This window comes from Rosa chinensis, chromosome 4, assembly GCF_002994745.2.
Source record: "Rosa chinensis cultivar Old Blush chromosome 4, RchiOBHm-V2, whole genome shotgun sequence".
In the NCBI taxonomy this organism is placed as follows: Eukaryota; Viridiplantae; Streptophyta; class Magnoliopsida; order Rosales; family Rosaceae; genus Rosa; species Rosa chinensis.
This window is the reverse complement of record NC_037091.1, coordinates 45,299,023-45,317,098: the sequence shown is the minus strand read 5'-3', so window position 1 is coordinate 45,317,098 and position 18,076 is coordinate 45,299,023. Positions and strand designations below refer to the sequence as shown.

General features: G+C 37.7%; 1 protein-coding gene and 1 pseudogene across 3 annotated transcripts; both read left to right on the top strand.

Moving 5' to 3' along the window:
- Nucleotides 1–5,494: 5,494 nt before the first annotated feature.
- On the top strand, nt 5,495–16,763 carry LOC112198147 (SAC3 family protein B). 3 transcript variants are annotated; one of them, XM_024339211.2, is made up of 18 exons: nt 5,495–5,866; nt 6,149–6,238; nt 7,353–7,586; nt 7,981–8,073; nt 8,340–8,432; nt 8,518–8,610; nt 9,004–9,174; nt 9,606–9,836; nt 9,923–10,179; nt 10,565–10,665; nt 10,765–10,980; nt 11,539–11,766; nt 11,844–11,935; nt 12,010–12,103; nt 12,996–13,088; nt 13,189–14,090; nt 14,178–14,292; nt 14,849–16,763. In XM_024339211.2, the coding sequence occupies exons 1-18, from the start codon at nt 5,712–5,714 to the stop codon at nt 16,616–16,618; spliced, it is 5,028 nt and encodes a 1,675-aa protein (XP_024194979.1). In that variant the 5' UTR covers nt 5,495–5,711; the 3' UTR covers nt 16,619–16,763. The 3 variants fall into 3 exon arrangements, with proteins under 3 accessions (XP_024194979.1, XP_024194980.1, XP_040373845.1); XM_024339212.2 differs by lacking the exon at nt 7,981–8,073; XM_040517911.1 differs by lacking the exons at nt 5,495–5,866; nt 6,149–6,238 and having other exon boundaries at nt 7,448–7,586; nt 8,318–8,432.
- LOC112199395 lies at nt 16,763–17,909 on the top strand (annotated as a pseudogene).
- The last annotated feature ends 167 nt before the right edge of the window (nt 17,910–18,076 follow it).

Here is an 18,076-nt window from a genome sequence, read left to right as displayed (position 1 = left end):
TTTTGGGTTCGGGGTATCACATAAACATACAGTTAGATTGGCTTTAAGGAAAAACTGAGGGATAAGAATGTCATTACAAAATAGGATTACAAATCAAACGCAGTAGCAAATCAAAGAAGCAATTAAGAGCAGTTTACCGATCGGTAGTTGAAAAGCAAACACCAACTAAGATGAAGATCACTTACACGTAACGTAGACTAAGCAAACTCCACCCAAATGCCCACCAATCTTTCAGCTTAAGACAAATATATCAATTCCATTAGTACTCAGTGTTAACTCCCAGATTTGATTACCAAACTGCCCAAAATGGGATTCTTTTGAAACCCTTAAAATGATAGGAATCCTCTTAAGACACTTATTTCTGCCGCTCAAACCCAGATGGGTTGAACAAATAGGGAGCAAAAAGCCAAGAAAGTGCCATGAACCAACTGGTCATTGTAAGAAGAATGTATGATAGAGCACTGCCATCATCATATCCATAAGCAAGGTACACTAAAGCTTAAGAACTACTTCCAACCTGCAAACCAGAAGGAAAATAAATGATCAGTACACATACAAAACCTCTAAATCAATTTTCTTTTATAGGAAGCACATATTTCTTTGCTAACAAAGAAAAATATGGATTATACCTTTTTTTTTAATGCATTATCTCTTGATATATCACTAAACTGCACATGATAATTGATCATGTCTGTTGTGAAACAACATTGCTGGGAGATTATACTTGAATAAACTTGAAAGTAAAAAATTAGAAATAGCCCAACATATCTGCCAAATTTTATTACTTCCCAACCTTCCCAGATGCTATAGCAATATAGAATTTCATAATTCACCATTATATAGTGCAACTTGTCAAAAAGAGAAGAGCGAAGAGAAAGAACAGGAATCAATCCCTTGGATAAAATGAGTGCAGAAGTAAAGTCTGTAATTCTCTGTAAACTTAGTATGCCGGACTACAAATCCCTTGCCAATTGCTTGATAGTATTAAAAAAATAAGCACAAGCCCAATTGATGAAAATCCCAAACTAAAAACAAAACCACTCAAGAGCAATCAAATCAAAACTACTTGCCCTCTGTGTGTTTCCTCAGATACTACATCTAAAAAGACATGACTATGCCCTCAGATTCAGCTAATTCAGCTACCTTTCACCAGCACCCAATATTAGAACCCCTAATAATTAGAAAATTGCATCAACTGATTCCTGTTCGTATTGAAATTAATGAAAAAGTGGAATCAAGGGCCTAACCTATAAATCTCGCTTCTGGGTTGATTAATCAATCAAGTTGCGGTGGCGGAAGTGCTCGAGCCTGAAAGCCTCTTAGAAAAAACGACAAGCCTGACGATGGTGAGTCCCAAGGCTCTAGAACACCTCGTGCGTGTTCATCCTTAGAGTGAGAACCCCCAAAATCAAAATAAAAAAGAAACCCCAAAATCAAAATCAGAATGAAAACCCAAAATCAAAATCAGAAAGAAAAACCAATTTGGTTTTACCCATTATGCACAAAAGATAGAAAAATTAAGAATGAGAGAAGGATTACCCATTCGTGCAGTAGCCGAAGCAGTGCCATCCTTTACAACCCCGACAAAATTTATTTAATTTGATCATTTAGCAAACCCCAATGTCCACTCTCGGATAAAACACAAACAAAAACACCAGATTTCTTAAATTTTGGCAAATAATCGAAACCCTAATCTAAAATCTCGAATTTAACTCACCAACTATGGATGTCAAAGTAAAGTGAATGGATCTAATCAAGATTGAATTGTCGAAGTGAAGAATTGATTATCCATAAAACCCCCATATCAAGAAGCCTACAAATGGAATAACCCAGAGAGTGAAGAACCCTAATCTTGAGCAGATTAAAGAACCTCCTCCTTTTTCCTAGTGTGCAAATTCCACAAATGGAACCCTAACCTCGACTGAGTGATGATTTGAGTCGAGATAATAGAACCTTAATCTCAACTGAGTGATGGTTTGAGTGAGATGAGTGACGGCTGTTTGGGTGATGGTTCGAGGAGATGACCATTTTCAAGAGAAGGTGCTTTGAGGAGTTGCTCGAAGAAAAGAGAAGTTATTTTGGCAAGTGTTGGAAATGGCTTTTTTGTCAAAGTGACTGGAGACAAAGTCAATAGCCCTAATTAAGTTGTCAAAGACGTGCTCTTTTTTCTTTTGTATTCATGGATCAGACAACACATAGATCAAGTTATGTTGTCTGATTATGTACACTTTAAATTTGAGCTGAGGGACCAAAGAGGGAAAGTTCCCCGCCTATGTGCAATCAAAGTATCAATTTTGGCGGTAGAGATAGACATTTCTCATTCAGACAACACAAATAAATAATTTGGTTGTTGGAGGCTAGGAGCTTAGTATCATTACATACATGTCAATCAAAATTTGTTCGCATTGGGGGTGGGGAATGAGTGTCATTTTTTTGCACATCCAAACCTTCCCAATATATCGTTTTCACTTGGACAACACAAAGTAAAAAACAGTTGTATGATATTTTCCATGCTACTCTCATACAACAGATATAACTATTCTGTTGTACAATGTAGTACTAATTTGGAGCCAAATTTGAGTCAAGCTAAGAGGAAAATTTGCCGCTCTTTTTTTTATCATTCACACAACAAAATATTCTTGTTAGTGTTGTGCAATCAACTTCTACATAAAAACTTCAAAATTTTTATGGCCTTATACAACGTAAGGTCCTTAATCGTGTTGTATGATTGACTTTCCATCATCACACAATATTTTTTTTTTTCGTTGTGTAAAAAGTGTTGTATATTGAGGTTATTGGCCTAGTGCAAGAGAACGATTTTAAATTCTCCAGCTTTTCTTGGAAAACCCTTTACTGTCCACACCGATTGTGCCAGAGTAAAAAATTTCAAAAATTTTAAACTTGATAAAGCTGCTGATAGAGGAAGATTAGCAAACTGGCAATTATTTCTTAACCAATATGATTATAAAGTGGAATTAATTGCAGGAAACAAGAACTATCTTCTAGACGCCCTAACCAGAGAAATAGCAATGTTCTACCGAAAAGAAGATGACGAAGGTCGTAATCCCAGAAGCAGAAGAATTGGGAAAGAACATGAAACCAACGAGGATCCCAAAGAAAAAATCCTCAAAAGATTCTTGCTAAGTCCAAAAGGACTAGCCACAACTGATCAATCCCAGGGTAAATGATTGGCTAACCCGTCTAAAACGGCAGACGGTAAAGGCTCATCAAGACCGTTGATGGCTGTTGCTTTGCCAAAAAGCAAACACACTCCAACTGGAGTAATAAATGTTTTTAATTATGAATTAAGAACCTTTGTTGATCCTGTGTTCAGAACTGGCAGGAGGCTAGCTTACCATTAGAAGGCAATCCTGGACAACCTCTTATTTGCCTTTCAGGAAAGAAACAATGGAATTATGTTCCCAGCTTTGTTCGCATTAGCTGAAGAACTCCATGAAAATGCTAGACCACAGCATGAGGAAATGCAAATACAGCAGAGTGCTGTTAGAAGTGAAAAAAATTCACTATCTTGAAGATCCAGAAAGTGCCAAAGTCCCTATTATAGCACTAAAAGAATCAGATTGGTTTGAATTCCATAATCTGATTGGAAGCCATAATTCTGAAAACTGCATTCCTCCAACCCTCTTCATTATTGCAGGACCTTATGTTGGAAGATATGGTGTAAATGTTCAGAGTGAACATCCTCAAGAACACAAGTTCTGGCTTGTTGAAAATGGCTTTGTCCATAATCTATGGACCAAAACAAATGATGATCTAAAAGGCCTTGCTCCCATCATCGTCAACACAGTAAAAAATGTCAGAAAAAATGACTGCACTCTTAGACTGAAGTTCAGATCCACTCCTCCTGAATGGATTCAAAAAGAAAACGGAGAAATAGTATATATCTCTCCATATCATTATGTCAGGATCATTCAAAGGAAATATCTTCAGCCCGCCTGTGTTGGCTACAATGGCCAGCCAAATTCAAGCATTCCATGGATGAAAGCCATGTCCCTTGAATACATCAAAAAGATCATTAAAGAAGATACCAGAAATACATTCCTGGCAGCAGGAGAGAAGATACTAATCACTACTTACGACCATTCTGAAGTAATCAGCAGTAACCATTTCCTGTCTCTCACAAAAAGAGAAATCGACTATACCTTAGCATGCTTATGCTGGGTGGAAAAGTTGGAAAAGGACAACCACTACAAACTGTATGTAGATACAGATGTAGAAGATAATGCAACCACTGCCAGAATGGCTGAGATGGATAGCGACTCCTTCATCCTTGGCCACAACTCAGAAACTGACGAGAATATGTAAAACAAAAGGTGTAGGAAAACACCAAATGACAACTGTAGACTTTTCCAAAAGCTACTTTTGCTTTTCAAAAAGGAGAAAAGGAAAAGGAAGGTGAAACATTTCACCAGAAGAATCTGCTTTTGCCCATCCGACCTCCATTATCAGGAGCACTCACAAAAGCAGAAAATCATGAAGTCTTTCTGTACATTTTTATGTTTTGAATTCCAATTTGGAGTCCGCTCCCTATATAAGGAGCCTAAGTTCTATTTGTAAGGCATCAGAAAATTGAGTAGAAGAGTCTTCTCTCAAGAAGTAAGAAAGCCATAGTAGCAGTGTGTTCTTCTCTTCCTGTCTAGTGTGAAGTAGTATGCTTTCCTTTCAAGTAAGTATCTGTAATCATTCTTATGGATAGCTAAACAGCCTTTTGCTGTTTACCTGAGAATGAGGCTCTGAATGTCTAGTATGTATTTATATTTGAATAAATACTTCAGATTGCTCACTTCGTCAAAATTATCAAATTAAGCTATATATACCATGTTTGTTTATCTGTTCTATGCATACATCCTGTAGAAATCCAAAGTTTTAGATTTACTGTTCACTAGCAGAACTAGTTTCAACTTAAGATTAAGACAAGCAGTAGTGATTTCGCCTGTTAAAGTAACCGTTAGGTGAAAAACTTGGACATGTTGAAAGCTAGTTTTGTTTTTTTTCAAAAGTTCGAAATGAAGTTCCTAAGGTAGACAGTTAGGTCCAAAACCCAAAGGTCAACATAAGATACAAGTGCATTACTCTAAAGAGACTACCCTTTTTAGTCTTTTCCTAAGAGAATAGTAGAATACAGAATTGTTGGTGTTAGTGGGCACAATACAAGAGTTTTCTGGGTATACGGAAAAAACTCATAAGAAAAACTAATTGTAATTTTTAATAAGATATTGTCCCTTATTGTAATTTCATATAAGGATATTTTAGTATTTTAATAAATCAAAAATTTATAGGGTGAATAAAGTAGTTAGTAGGATGACAATAGCCGCACCCTCCTGATTAAATCGGTACAGTTTAGTTTATCAACAAATTAAATCATGCGTAGTAACTAAACTAAATTGTGTGTTTGTGTTGCTCTAAAAAATAATACAGTGTACACATCGTTGCCCATTCTTATCAACTAAAGATGGTTTTTTATCGGGTACAATCGAATACCCGATAAAACAACGACATATCCAAGACCACGCCGACCCGACTCGTTTGAATCCCTAATTCGGAGCAAACGACAGCGTTTAAAGCCCTCGTCTTGGAGTTTTTGAAACTTTACAGCTTCCAAAGCTCAAATATTTTCTGGCTCTCTCTCTCTTTCTGCGACTCGAGAAAGTTGAAACAGAAAGAGCAGAGCAGAGCAGAGCAAGTAACAGATGTTCTCAAGCTTCTCCAGTCAGGCAGGACCCACCGGACCTGCCGGAGAATCACCCATTCCAGTTCAATTCGGCACTTCCGGTCGCCGCCCTCCTTCACCTTCTCCGACTACCCCTCCTTTTCCCTACTCTGCCCCTCTGCGATCTCCTTCCAGGTTCGATCCTCTCTCAAAGTCTCAATCTTTGTATTTTCTCCTCCTCCTCCTTTAGAATTTCAGATATTGAATTTGCGCCCGTATTAGATACTTGTTGATTCTCATTCTGATTCTGATTGAGAGCCTATTGAATCTATGTTTAGTTACTGCATTTTTGGGTTTAGAGGGTAGTTTTCGAAGCTGAGTTAGGTTGTGATTGAGCATTGGGGTTTGCGTTTTTGTGGTGTAAGAGTAATTAGTTGGGTTTGGGTGCAAGATTGACAATTTTCTTTTGAATCACAGTGGACCTGAAGCTCTAGGGCAACCGCATTTGGCATTTCAAAGTTCTCATCCCGGTGGAACTCCTTCGTATCGATTGGCAGGAGTGCAAAGGTAAAGACAACTCTTTGTCAATACAGTTGTTCTGTGTTTTTTCATGTTGTATATATGGTTTTTGATGCCATTGCTATCGTTCGAAATGCTGCCACGGATTCGTTTTGTTTTGTGGAGATCAGAGTTTATCTGATGCTGCAATATTTTTTCTTGTTTACAGATGTTCCTTGGTAGGCATAAGAACCAATGTTAATACCTGTCCTGAGTACATTGTTTTTGAGAATTTAGTGTTGTAACTTCCCAAATTATGCTCGGAATTGTGGGAATGTATTCCTAGATGTGATTTCTTTCATCTCTTGTGGTCATTGTTTTCAGTGTATTAGAAAAGGTGTAGAGTGAGATGAGGAAAGAAAACCAATGAGTGTCTCTTGCACTCCTGATTTTGTGATTTTTCTGTGCTGGAGAAAAGGTCTGAGCACCCAAGACATTTGCCCAATTCATATTTGTAGTTACTAAGGTTCCTGTAGATTAGAACCTAAGGGCTATATGTGTATGTGCACATGTTTGGTCTACTAATGTACAAGGTTGTTCGGCTTTTATTTTTTATTTAAGGAGATATATTGGTTGAAGTGGTGAGCCAGCAGGAGACGTTGACAAATGGGATCTTTTACTTTGAAGGGAAAAAGAAATCATTGAACGTCCTATGGGATGATTTCTGAAATTAGATCTAGAATCTCGGGTTGTTAATTCGCTTTTAGTTGCAATCACATCTGTATTTATACATATTAATACTAATTTTGCTTTCAGTTTTGGACACAGACATCAATTAACATATCTTTCTTGACTTTGGCAAGTGCCTTTGTGGCACTTAGCACCTCAGGCACCTTAAGATTGCCTTTTGGCTTTTGACTACCTTGTTTGTGCACTTTTTTTCAAGCATCAAACACCTCAAGATCACTGTTTAGATGTTTTTTGTTTTTACTCTGATAAATAAGTATCTGTCTACATCATATTCCCAGGCCCTTAATAGGCAGTCTGTGGAATAGTTTGTGAGGTCAAGGTACTTTATTATCGGTCTTTGTTACCATATCTACGTTTATTTTCTATTGCATTTTCAGGTCTTCATGCTTAGTAATTGTCATAACTCGTATAGTTAACTATTGTTTTCTGCCAGGTCCCCTGAATCTCTTCCTAGTTGGAATGGTGGGCAGAGACCCTTGTTAAAAAATAATGATACCAAGGTTCATCAAAGGCCATCTGCCGTCACATCATTTGTTGTTTCTCGTAATTCTGGAACTAGTGTTACAGCCAAGGTTGCCAGATTCCAAGACACGCGAGGCACCAGATCCCCTCCCTTATTATCAAGAGATGTAAATATAAGAAATTCCACTCAAAGTGTTCCTAGAAGGTATGGTCTTTCTATTGTATAGTATTAATGACACAGCAATATGTTACTTTTTCTCTCTCTGTATTTTCTGATTTTTTCCATGTATTTTGCTCCATCTGTCCACTACGCTTATTTAACTGTGAATCTACAACTGTATTATGACTTCAATCTTTGATTTGGCCCAGTGGTTTGAATTTTAACGATGAATTTTGTTCTGTCTGTTCATTCATAATATGTACTTTCTACCTTCTTGTGATCATGTAGGCAATTATGATTAAACATCACAATAGAAGAGGAATTTTCTTTTTCAACTTCTTTTAAAACTTTTCCATGAACATAAACTCCTGAACTATATCTTTGAGTTTTTGCCTTCTTAGTTCTGCTTTAACTTTCTTGTTCCAACAACTAAGTGCAGTCACGTAGTTTCTCCAAGAACGCAATCACCTGCCTCGATTTTATATAATTATCAGCCTGTTGAGGATTTCAATCATGTTGGTGCAGTTGAAGGGTAAGTTCTGAGATCTATGTTCAACTCTGTCTGTGAGTCTCAAATGAGCTAGTGACTTCTACACTATCAATCGTCTGCATAGAGATATTCTATTGGGTGCTTTCATAACACTACCACCATGTATGGTACTTGGAAACTGTGTCTTTTCGGTCGAGACTTTGATTCAAGTGCATTATAGTTGCGCTACACTATGTTGCATCTTCAAAGGTCCTGCTCTAATTTGCTTAATGCAATCACCGCTCAGATTTGCTTCTACATATGTGCAGTCACTTAGTTCCTCCAAGAACACGGTCACCTCCCTCGGCATCTTATAACTATCATCCTGTTGAGGATTTGGATCGTTTTGGTGGAGTTGAAGGGTGGGTTCTAAGTTAAACTGTGTTTGATGCTTTCATTTTTTTTTAAATCCAATAGCTGCTCAGATTTTCTTGTAAATATCTGCAGTCACTTGGTTACTTCAAGAACACAATCACCTCCCTCAGGCTCCTATAACCATCATCCTGTTGAGGACTTTGATCATTCTGGTGGAGTTGAAAGGTAGGTTCTAAGTACTACTCTGTGTTTCTGTGTGTGTCAAGCGATCTAATTATTTCACACTCTTGATCTTCTGTTGGTACTTGGAAACTAAATCTTTGGTTTTGGCTTGATGTGATCATATCATATGTGGACTACACTATCTTCAAATATAATGATCTTTTTATGTCTTTTCGTGTCTGTACATTGTTATGGAATCATCATAAAATATAAAACTCTATTTTGAACAGTTTTTCCTGAAGCGCATGTTTCTTCCATTAATACTGCTCGCGTGGTTGCTGTTTCTGTGTCACATTTCTACATAGCTTCAATCTATAGACAGTTTTAACTTTATTCTGCTCCCCCCATTTTATCTGTAGTGATTTCTGTTGTAATATGCTGTTGTTTGCTATACAGGCATGCATTTTCCTCTTCTGGACTGAATAGTTCGCCGAAGTTGATAGTTGATCATACCAGATTGCAGGCTTATCAAGAACCATCTCGAGTATCACCTTCTGTCAGCACTTTTGACTCTGGTAGAAGAACTCTGGTCAACTATGATGATGTTCAAGTCCTTAAACGAACTAGGTTCCTACTTCTACAATCCTTTAATGAAGTTATCCATGACAGTTCTTATTTTCGTCAGAATGACTATAAAGTTTATAATAACATAATATTTGGAGATACCTAAGATTCCTAAGTTACATTGGGGGTGAGCTTTTGTATTGCTGGGAAGCCAAAAAGGGGCAAAGAAGGTGTATTTCTAAATGCCCAAGCAGAGAAAGTAAAGGAGTTCTTAGCTTCTGTTTCTTGTATAAAAGGGCCTTTGTCAATACAATCATGTAGAAATTAACTAAGAGGGGTGTTACAGCAGCTAGCTTCAGGTTCGTGAAATGAGAACTCTAATTGGATCCACTTAAAAAAAAAAATATGACTTTTCTTAATGGCATTAGCATATCCAAAACAAGGGAGAAGAGATCTGAGTTAGCCACTGAGCCTGGTATCTGCTTCCCTTTCAGGCCTTCTGTATCTCCTATTGGGTCAAATGCTACTTCAAGTGCAGTTTTCAGTACTCGTGATTCTCGGGTTCATCAACAGTCTTTGCAGTCTTCAAACAATACTTTTTCTGAAGCTGCTGCAAACAATTTGACCACCATACCGGTTGCCAAAAGAATGAGGTCACCTCCTTTACTTCCTGATGATCAAGTCTTCAAGGGAAACTCATATGCCACTCAAGATGGTACTGAACGGTAAATTTTAGGGGGCATTAGTTATATTCTTACATGCTTACTCAAAGTTTGAGATTTTCTAATCTGTTCCTGATGTAATTTTTCAGAGAAATGCAAGCCAAAGCAAAGCGATTAGCCCGCTTCAAGGTTGAATTAAGTAAAAGTCCACAAAGTGGTATTGATATTGTAGAGCGGGGGGTTTCTGCGACTAGAAATGAACAGTCTAATGTTGAGAGGAACAGATCAGTTGCGTATAGTTCTACTCAATTGGCTAGGGATGTTACTGATGGCAATGCCTTATCTGAGTGTGAAGGTGTAGAATCGTCTGGTATCATTATTGGTGTATGCCCAGATATGTGTCCAGGTACGCCCTTCATCCAAGATACTAGATATTAGTGTTATGAAAATTTTGATGGTCCATAGTTGAGGAAATATCAACAATATATTAGCATCACTACAATTCAGAGAAATGGTGGAAGTGTTGTATGAAACTTTGAGACAGTTATATGATCAATAATCTACTATTTTTCTTTGATTTTGCATGTTGTCTCTCGGTGTACATGGATTCCTTGCCATCTCCTCTTGTCTTTGTATACTATTTACTATAAACTTATTTCCTAAGAGAAAAGCTAATTGGGGTTATCCATTTTATTTTTAGTAACTTCTATTTTTTGGTTTTCCTCGTTTATGCTCAAAGAGTATAAGACGTGGAATCCTTCAATCTGACCAAGACTTTTCCTTAATTTCAGATTCAGAAAGGGCGGAGCGAGAAAGGAAAGGGGATCTTGATCGGCATGAGCGTGTGGATGGGGATAGAAATCAAACCAGCTTGTTCCTTGCTGTTAAAAAGGTATATATTACACATGAATGAGGCCATTCCCTTTTGTCCCCTAGAAATTAATCCATTTTTAACATCAAGAATGATAGATGCTAATATGAATTTGTACAGTATAACAGGACAGCTGAGCGGGATGCAAACTTGATAAGACCGATGCCGATCCTGCAGAAGACAATGGATTATTTGCTCAAGTTGCTTGATACACCTTATAGCGATAGGTTTCTTAGCATATATAACTTCTTGTGGGATAGAATGCGGGCGATCCGAATGGACCTAAGAATGCAACACATTTTTAACCAAGAGGCTATTAATATGTTGGAGCAAATGGTGAATCTTCTGAACTTTTTTCCTGTTTGCATTATTTATCTTTTTTATTTACATAATTACATCATCATTTATCATGAACATGACTTTGAGAGTTTGTTTATATGATGAGGTATATGATTAGGTGGGAATAAATGGTAGTTTAGAACTTCTATGATTCTTTTTCTTGTTGCTTATGGTCTTCTCAGATTCGTCACAGTTTCTAGTTTCACGCTGTATTTGAACGCTTATTAAATATTACTACTTTTATATTCTTATCTGGTTTTTGTTTGGACAATTTATTTGGAGAGGTTTTAGCACCTCTCTTCAACATGGTTTACCACGTGCACTTCACTTTTAGGTAGTTAAAAGTGAAGTACAATTCTGAAAGTGGAGTGCAAATCTTGCTAATTTATAAACTCTTTAACCATCCATCTGTTTCAAGTAAATTATCTCAGCAACTCAAGTTATTCCTTGAATTGTTGTTTCAAAGATATGCATCTGGTTGGTGATATATCCAAAGCTCGGTTTGATCATCTCAAGATTGAATAATATGGCTGATAATTACGTATTTTATTTCAGATAAGACTTCACATAATTGCCATGCATGAATTATGTGAATACTCAAAAGGAGAGGGGTTTGCGGAAGGATTTGATGCTCACCTTAATATTGAGCAGATGAATAAAACATCAGTAGAATTGTTCCAAATGTATGATGATCACAGAAAGAAAGGAATAAGCATTCCTACAGAAAAAGAGTTTCGGGGTTATTATGCGCTTCTCAAGCTGGACAAACATCCTGGGCATATGGTGAGTCATCTGGATTTTTCACTGTCATACAGATTTTCATTTTTGTGCCATCTATGAAAATAAGGTTTTCCTGTCAGGTTGAACCTGCAGAGCTCTCACTTGATCTTGCAAAGATGACCCCAGAAATAAGACAAACTTCAGAGGTGCTATTTGCACGTGATGTAGCGAGGTATTCTTATTGAATATAATTTTTGGTTTTGGTTTTGACTGCAATATAAATATTAAATTGATTTCGTCTTGCAGAGCTTGTAGAACTGGTAATTTTATTGCCTTCTTTCGACTTGCAAGGAAAGCAACTTATCTTCAAGCATGCCTAATGCATGCTCATTTTGCAAAGGTATGAATAACTGCTGCTTGTGGTTTGTGTTCCAATTTACAACTACCTTTAGGATCCTGACCTCATAATTAATAATTATAAACTTGCCTCTATCTATCAGCAATGAATTCAGTTGCCAAGGCAGCAAGTAGTAGACAATTTGCAGTGATTCTAGGATTGAAGAACAGTATTAAAGAATTTGCTCCTTTACATCACATATATATGCATGTGATTAGTTATGTATGTGATATCCAAGAGAAATGACGTGAACAAAACTATGAACAATGTGTCTTAGTGTGTCTAGGGCGTAGAAAATTTTTGAATTTCAGCTATTATTTGAAGAATTATGGGCTTTGTTATTTGCAGGTGAATTTTAATTTTCAACTAAGCCTGTACGGTCTGATAATTAAAATAAAACTAAACCTGTACAGATTTTCAGGGCTACATAGTAAAGAAAAAAGGTTTCCTAGGGGGGTTCTATTGTTGTCTTGGATTTTAAGTATTCAAATTTCAAAGCGTTTTGTTTATGCCAGCACAGTGTGTTTGCTTGGAGTTTTATAATTCAAAGTAGGGAAGTAGTCTCAAATGAAACACACTGTACTCACATGAAATGCTTTGGTCAATGGAAGCTTGGATTGAGCTTTGAGTATTGGTTAATTGAAGCACGCTCATTGCATGTCTTGATGTATACATGTATTCAATGGTAACTGTGCTTTCTTCTCTCCCCTCCTTCACGGCATTCCTTCGCTTGTATGGAATCTAATGACCCTCAATGTGAGCCCAGAGAACAAAATCTGAAACCAAGTGGGAGATAGTTAGATTTGACCATAGGGTCTCTGATTTAGCGCAAATATTAAGATTTTCTGATCGAAATTTGGTACATCTAACTAACAACGTTTTGTGTTTTGACCAGTTAAGAACCCTGGCACTTGCTTCGCTACAAGCAGGGCTCCAGAATAACCAAGGTCTTCCTATTGCGGATGTTGCCAAGTGGCTAGCTATGGAGGTACCTTCATTTTCTTTGATGAGAATTCTATTTTGCACCCTCTGCAGAAAGAGGAACTTCTCTACTTCTCTTATGCTTACACTTCGATGCTTGAAATTAGGAAGAGGAAATTGAAAGCCTTTCAGAGTATCATGGATTCCAAATGAAGTCTTACAATAAAGAGTCATATATGGTAAAGGAAGGTCCATTTCTAAATGGTGATGAGGAATATCCTACCAAGTGTTCTAAACTTGTTGAAATGAAAAAATCAAGAAGGATAATCGAGGATGTTTTAGCTTCTGGTCAAGTCGTATCCTTGCCTGCGGAAGCTTCAAAAGGAATTCAGCTGACTAAACCAAATAAGCTTGGAGCAAAAACTGCTCCATATGGTGAAAGGGGAAGTCTTGTCCATGATGTGCTATCAATAGAAGTAGCAAACTCCATTCATGAAGTTGATGAAGAAATGGCTAATTATGAAGTCGTTTCATCCCCAAAAGATGTCAGACAAAAGCAGAAAATAATTCCAACACCAATTTTTTCACCCCAAAGGGATGTCAGACAAAAGCAGCATATGATTCAAACACCAATAGCTCCGTCCCCAAAGGGTATTAGACAAAAGCAGCAGGTGATTAACATGCCAATTCTTGGTCCACGCCATGAAGATGATAGTCAGATGGCTTTTTTGTCTCCTTCCCCGTGGGATCTCTCATCATATAAACCCCAGCCTGATAAAGTTGGTTTAAATGAGAAGCCCAACAAAGATGCTCCTTACAGTAGCTCTCCAGTGAAAAGCATGCATTTTGGCGTGGAAGCAACGCCATTGCAGATTGGATCAAAAACATCTCCGCAATCTCCAGTTGGTACATATAGTTATGATGCGCAATATTCAGTAGGCCAAATTGTGTCTAATAACTTGGAAAATGAGGAACCTACAGATCTTTGTCAGGACAATGAAAATGATGATGTTATGGGAGATTATCAACATGAGGAAATTGCCGAGGCAAAACTGAAGTTGATGTTAAGGTACTTTATCTTGTTGTTTCACTTTTTTCTGCGTGTTAAGAATATTGTTATTATATCCCTTGACGTCCCCACTTCTTTTCTCATTAGGTTATGGAGGCGGCGTTCTATGAAGCTAAGGGAACTGCGAGAGCAAAAGCAGTTGGCAGCAAATGCTGCATTGAGTTCTTTATCACTGGGACCACCAATTCAACTGAAGAGAGATGTAAGCCTTTTCAAATAATTTGAAATTAATATACCTGCCTACATTGATATGCCAATTTTTGTGTGCTTTGTAATTTTAAGAAAATAGCTTAACTTCTTCTCCAAAAAAAAATTTAATTAAAAAAAAAATTTGAAGCTTAACAAGACAATGTGTTTTCTTGTTTTATATATATATATATATATATATATATATATATATATATATATATATAATACAAGAAGACTATATTGTGATTTTCTTCTTTTTTGATGCCTCAATTTTAGTGTCTCTTGTCATTCTTGTATAGGTGAAAAGGTTTCAGTTCACTTCGGTCTTTCAATCTTTACGGAGTACTGTAAAAGCTAAAAATCAGAGGACAAGTTTTCAATTGTCCCCCTTCTTCCTTTTTTCAACCTGAAAATTTGTTTAGTTATAATTCTTCCATGTTTGTTGTTATGTACAATTTTTTACTTTTGGTTCTTTACCTACGAGTAGTTTAACCTATTGGAAATTAATGTATTACTGGTTGTGAAATCTAATTGATGATTTTAAAATCTTTCAATGCTGTATTTTGCAGCAACCACGCATGTCTGGTGACTTTGACATTGATCTTATTTTGAGAGAAAGACATCAAAAGCACGGCCAGTCCTGGTCCAGACTTAATGTTTCAGATGTAATAGCAGATACATTAAGCACAAGAAACCCGGATGCTAGATGCCTATGTTGGAAAGTTGTTGTATGTTATCAGATGAACGATGTAGAAGGTGATGAACACTGGCAGAGGAACCATGCCCTGGAAGCAGCACCCTGGTTGCTTTCAAAGATCATGCCTTCAAAAAAAGATCATGAAGATCTCTTAATTTCATCTCCTGGCGTGTCCATATGGAAGAAATGGGTTCAAGGCCAATCTGGTTCAGACCTTACCTGCTGTTTGTCTGTAGTTAAGGATGCAAATAGTGATATTCTAATTGAGTGTGTATCTGGTATGAGTGCGCTATTGTTTCTTGTATCAGAAAGCATCCCTTGGAAATTGCAAAAAGCCCAGCTCCATAACCTTCTGATGTCAGTACCTTATGGTTCCTGCTTACCTCTTCTGATCCTAGCTGGTTCATTCAAGAATGACATTGCAGATCCTTCCTCCATTATAGTTGATAATATGAGTCTCCATGACTTGGATAAGTCCCGAATAAGCAGCTTTCGGATTGTTCCCCTTGTTGAAAACCAGAAAAGAGAGCAATTGGACGGGTTCTATAGTGACAACCGACTGAGGGAGGGGCTCAGATGGCTTGCAAGTGAATCACCTCCTCAACCCATTCTTCATCATGTGAAAACACATGAATTGATTCTGACCCACTGGAATTCCTCATTGGAGGCACTAGAGAAAATGAAAGATTATGAAGTAGGTCCAAACAACTGTATCCTATCCTTCAATGAAGCTTTGGATCAGTCACAGAGGGAAATTGCTGCCACTGCCGAAGCAAATCCTGCTAGTTTCCCTTGCCCTGAAATTGCTTTGCTAGAGGAGTACAGTGAAGAACACAGGCTGGTGAAGTGGTGCTTGCCAAGCATAGGATGGAGCTCAGTAGCAAAAATAGAACCACTAATGTCAGCTCTGGGGAATTGTAGACTTCCCACTTTTCCTAATACTATTTCATGGTTGCCCAGATGTTCATATGCAAGGAAGGAGATTGAGAGCCTGAAAGTTGAACTTGAAAATGGCTTGATCAGATACCTTGCGGATTCTAAGATGATGGGACTTGAACTTGCTATAAAGGAGGCATATGTAATGCTACAAAGAAGTTGTCGACTTGAGTGCCACGACTCATGCTGCTACATTGTGCCCAAATGGACTATGATTTTTCGACGAATCTTCAATTGGCGGTTGATGGGTTTGGCTAATGGGACATTCTCTTCAGCTTATATCCTGGAATGCCCTCATCTCAATGCAACTTTTGGAAACCTGGGTAAGTTGACGCTTGAAGATAGTGAACCTTCAGCTTATCATCTCAATCAGCCGACTCTGGATGAAGTCATTGAAGTTTGCCGCAGCCCTCTAATGTTTCAGAGAGGTCAGTCCTTGCAAGAAACTGATCCGACTCTTCCTGAGACATCACCAAATGGTTCAATTCTTGAGACTCTGAACACAGATGTTTTTATGGATGATGAGACACGCTTAACCGATGATATAGAGGACGTGCCTGACGTAAATAGGGGACTAGAAAATGGTGGCGGAGAACTGGTGGTGGCTGGGAAAGAGACCAAGGAAGATGATAAATTGAGTACATTGTTGGAGCACTGTAACATGTTACAAAATGTGATAGATAAGAAGTTGTCCATTTATTTCTAACCTGTTGATAATCTTGTAACAATTTTGTATTTCGTGTATTTTAGCATAAGAAACGGCTCTGTAACGTTACCTTGAGATTATTTTTTATACACAAGGGATAACATCACACCTCGTAACTCTCTCTGATAGATTTTCTCTGGACAAATGCATGGTGTATTCGTTGTATTTCTTTAATCAGTAACATATTTTCTTCCCTTCCCTTGTAGCTACTTGACATTATTTCTAACGCTGAATACAAAATTTCTACAAATCAGGAAATTGGGGAGATGCTAAAATGGACAAGAGCATTATTGATGATGTCGTTTTGTGGGCGGCTCTACTAGAATTCCGAAGGTACAAAAACTATTGCAAGACTTTTTTAATGGCAAGGAACTTTGCAAGAGCATCAATCCAGATGAAGCAGTTGCATATGGTGCCACCGTACAAGCTGCAATTTTGAGCGGTGAAGGCAATATTGAGAAGGTACAGGACTTGGTCTTGTCGGATGTCACTCCATTTTCACTTGGAACAGAGCGTTTTACCGGAGAGATGAAGGTTGTGATCCCAAGAAGCAGTACCATTCCCACCAAGAAAGAAAGAGCTTCTACAACCGTCCAAGATGGACAAACATGTATAAATTATAGAGTGTACGAGGGTGAAAGACCAAGAGCCCGAGACAACAGATTGTTGGGTACATTTAGGCTCGAAGGGATCCAACCTACTGCTAGGGGAGTACCTCAGATCACTGTTTGCATGGAGATCGATTCCGATGGAATTCTGGTTGTGTCAGCTGAGGAAAAATCGACAGGGAATAAGAGCAAGACCACAATTACCAATAACAGCAAAGGCAACCTATCTAAGGAGGAGATCGAGAGGATGATGCAGGAGGCAGAGAAGTACAAGTAAGAAGACGAGGAGAATACGAAGAAAATGGAGGCTAAGTTTGCATTGGTCGACTATATGCATACAATTAAGGACATGGTTTCTTCTGATGAGCTCAAAGATCTCAGTCGAGGGCACAAGAAGAAAATTGAAGTTGCGGTTAGAAAGGTTCGTCATTGGCTTGAAGAGAATCAGGATCAACTTGCTGAATGTGAAGAATATGAGGATAAGAGGGAAAAGCTCGAAAACACTTACAATCGAATAATTGCAAAGAATATGTAGTAGCTAGGCTGCTTATGGATATTGGATGACGATAAAAGTAGTCTTAATGAGTTATGGTGTTCTTAGTACGTGTACGTTTATTTTGATGTTCTTAGTACGTAGCTTGATATTTCTTAGGGGGTGATATTTGGTTTCGATTTCTAGCCAGTAGCCATGAATTGAATAGTAAGCACAGTTTTTTGAAAAATATATTGTGAAGTCAGGTTGATCACAGCTTAGTGAATTAATTTGGAAAAAGTTATGGGTTTTATGTGCCAAAAATTTTCTCTAGAGAGCTTCGTCTGTGCTAACTGCGTCAAATCAGATCTTAAGAAG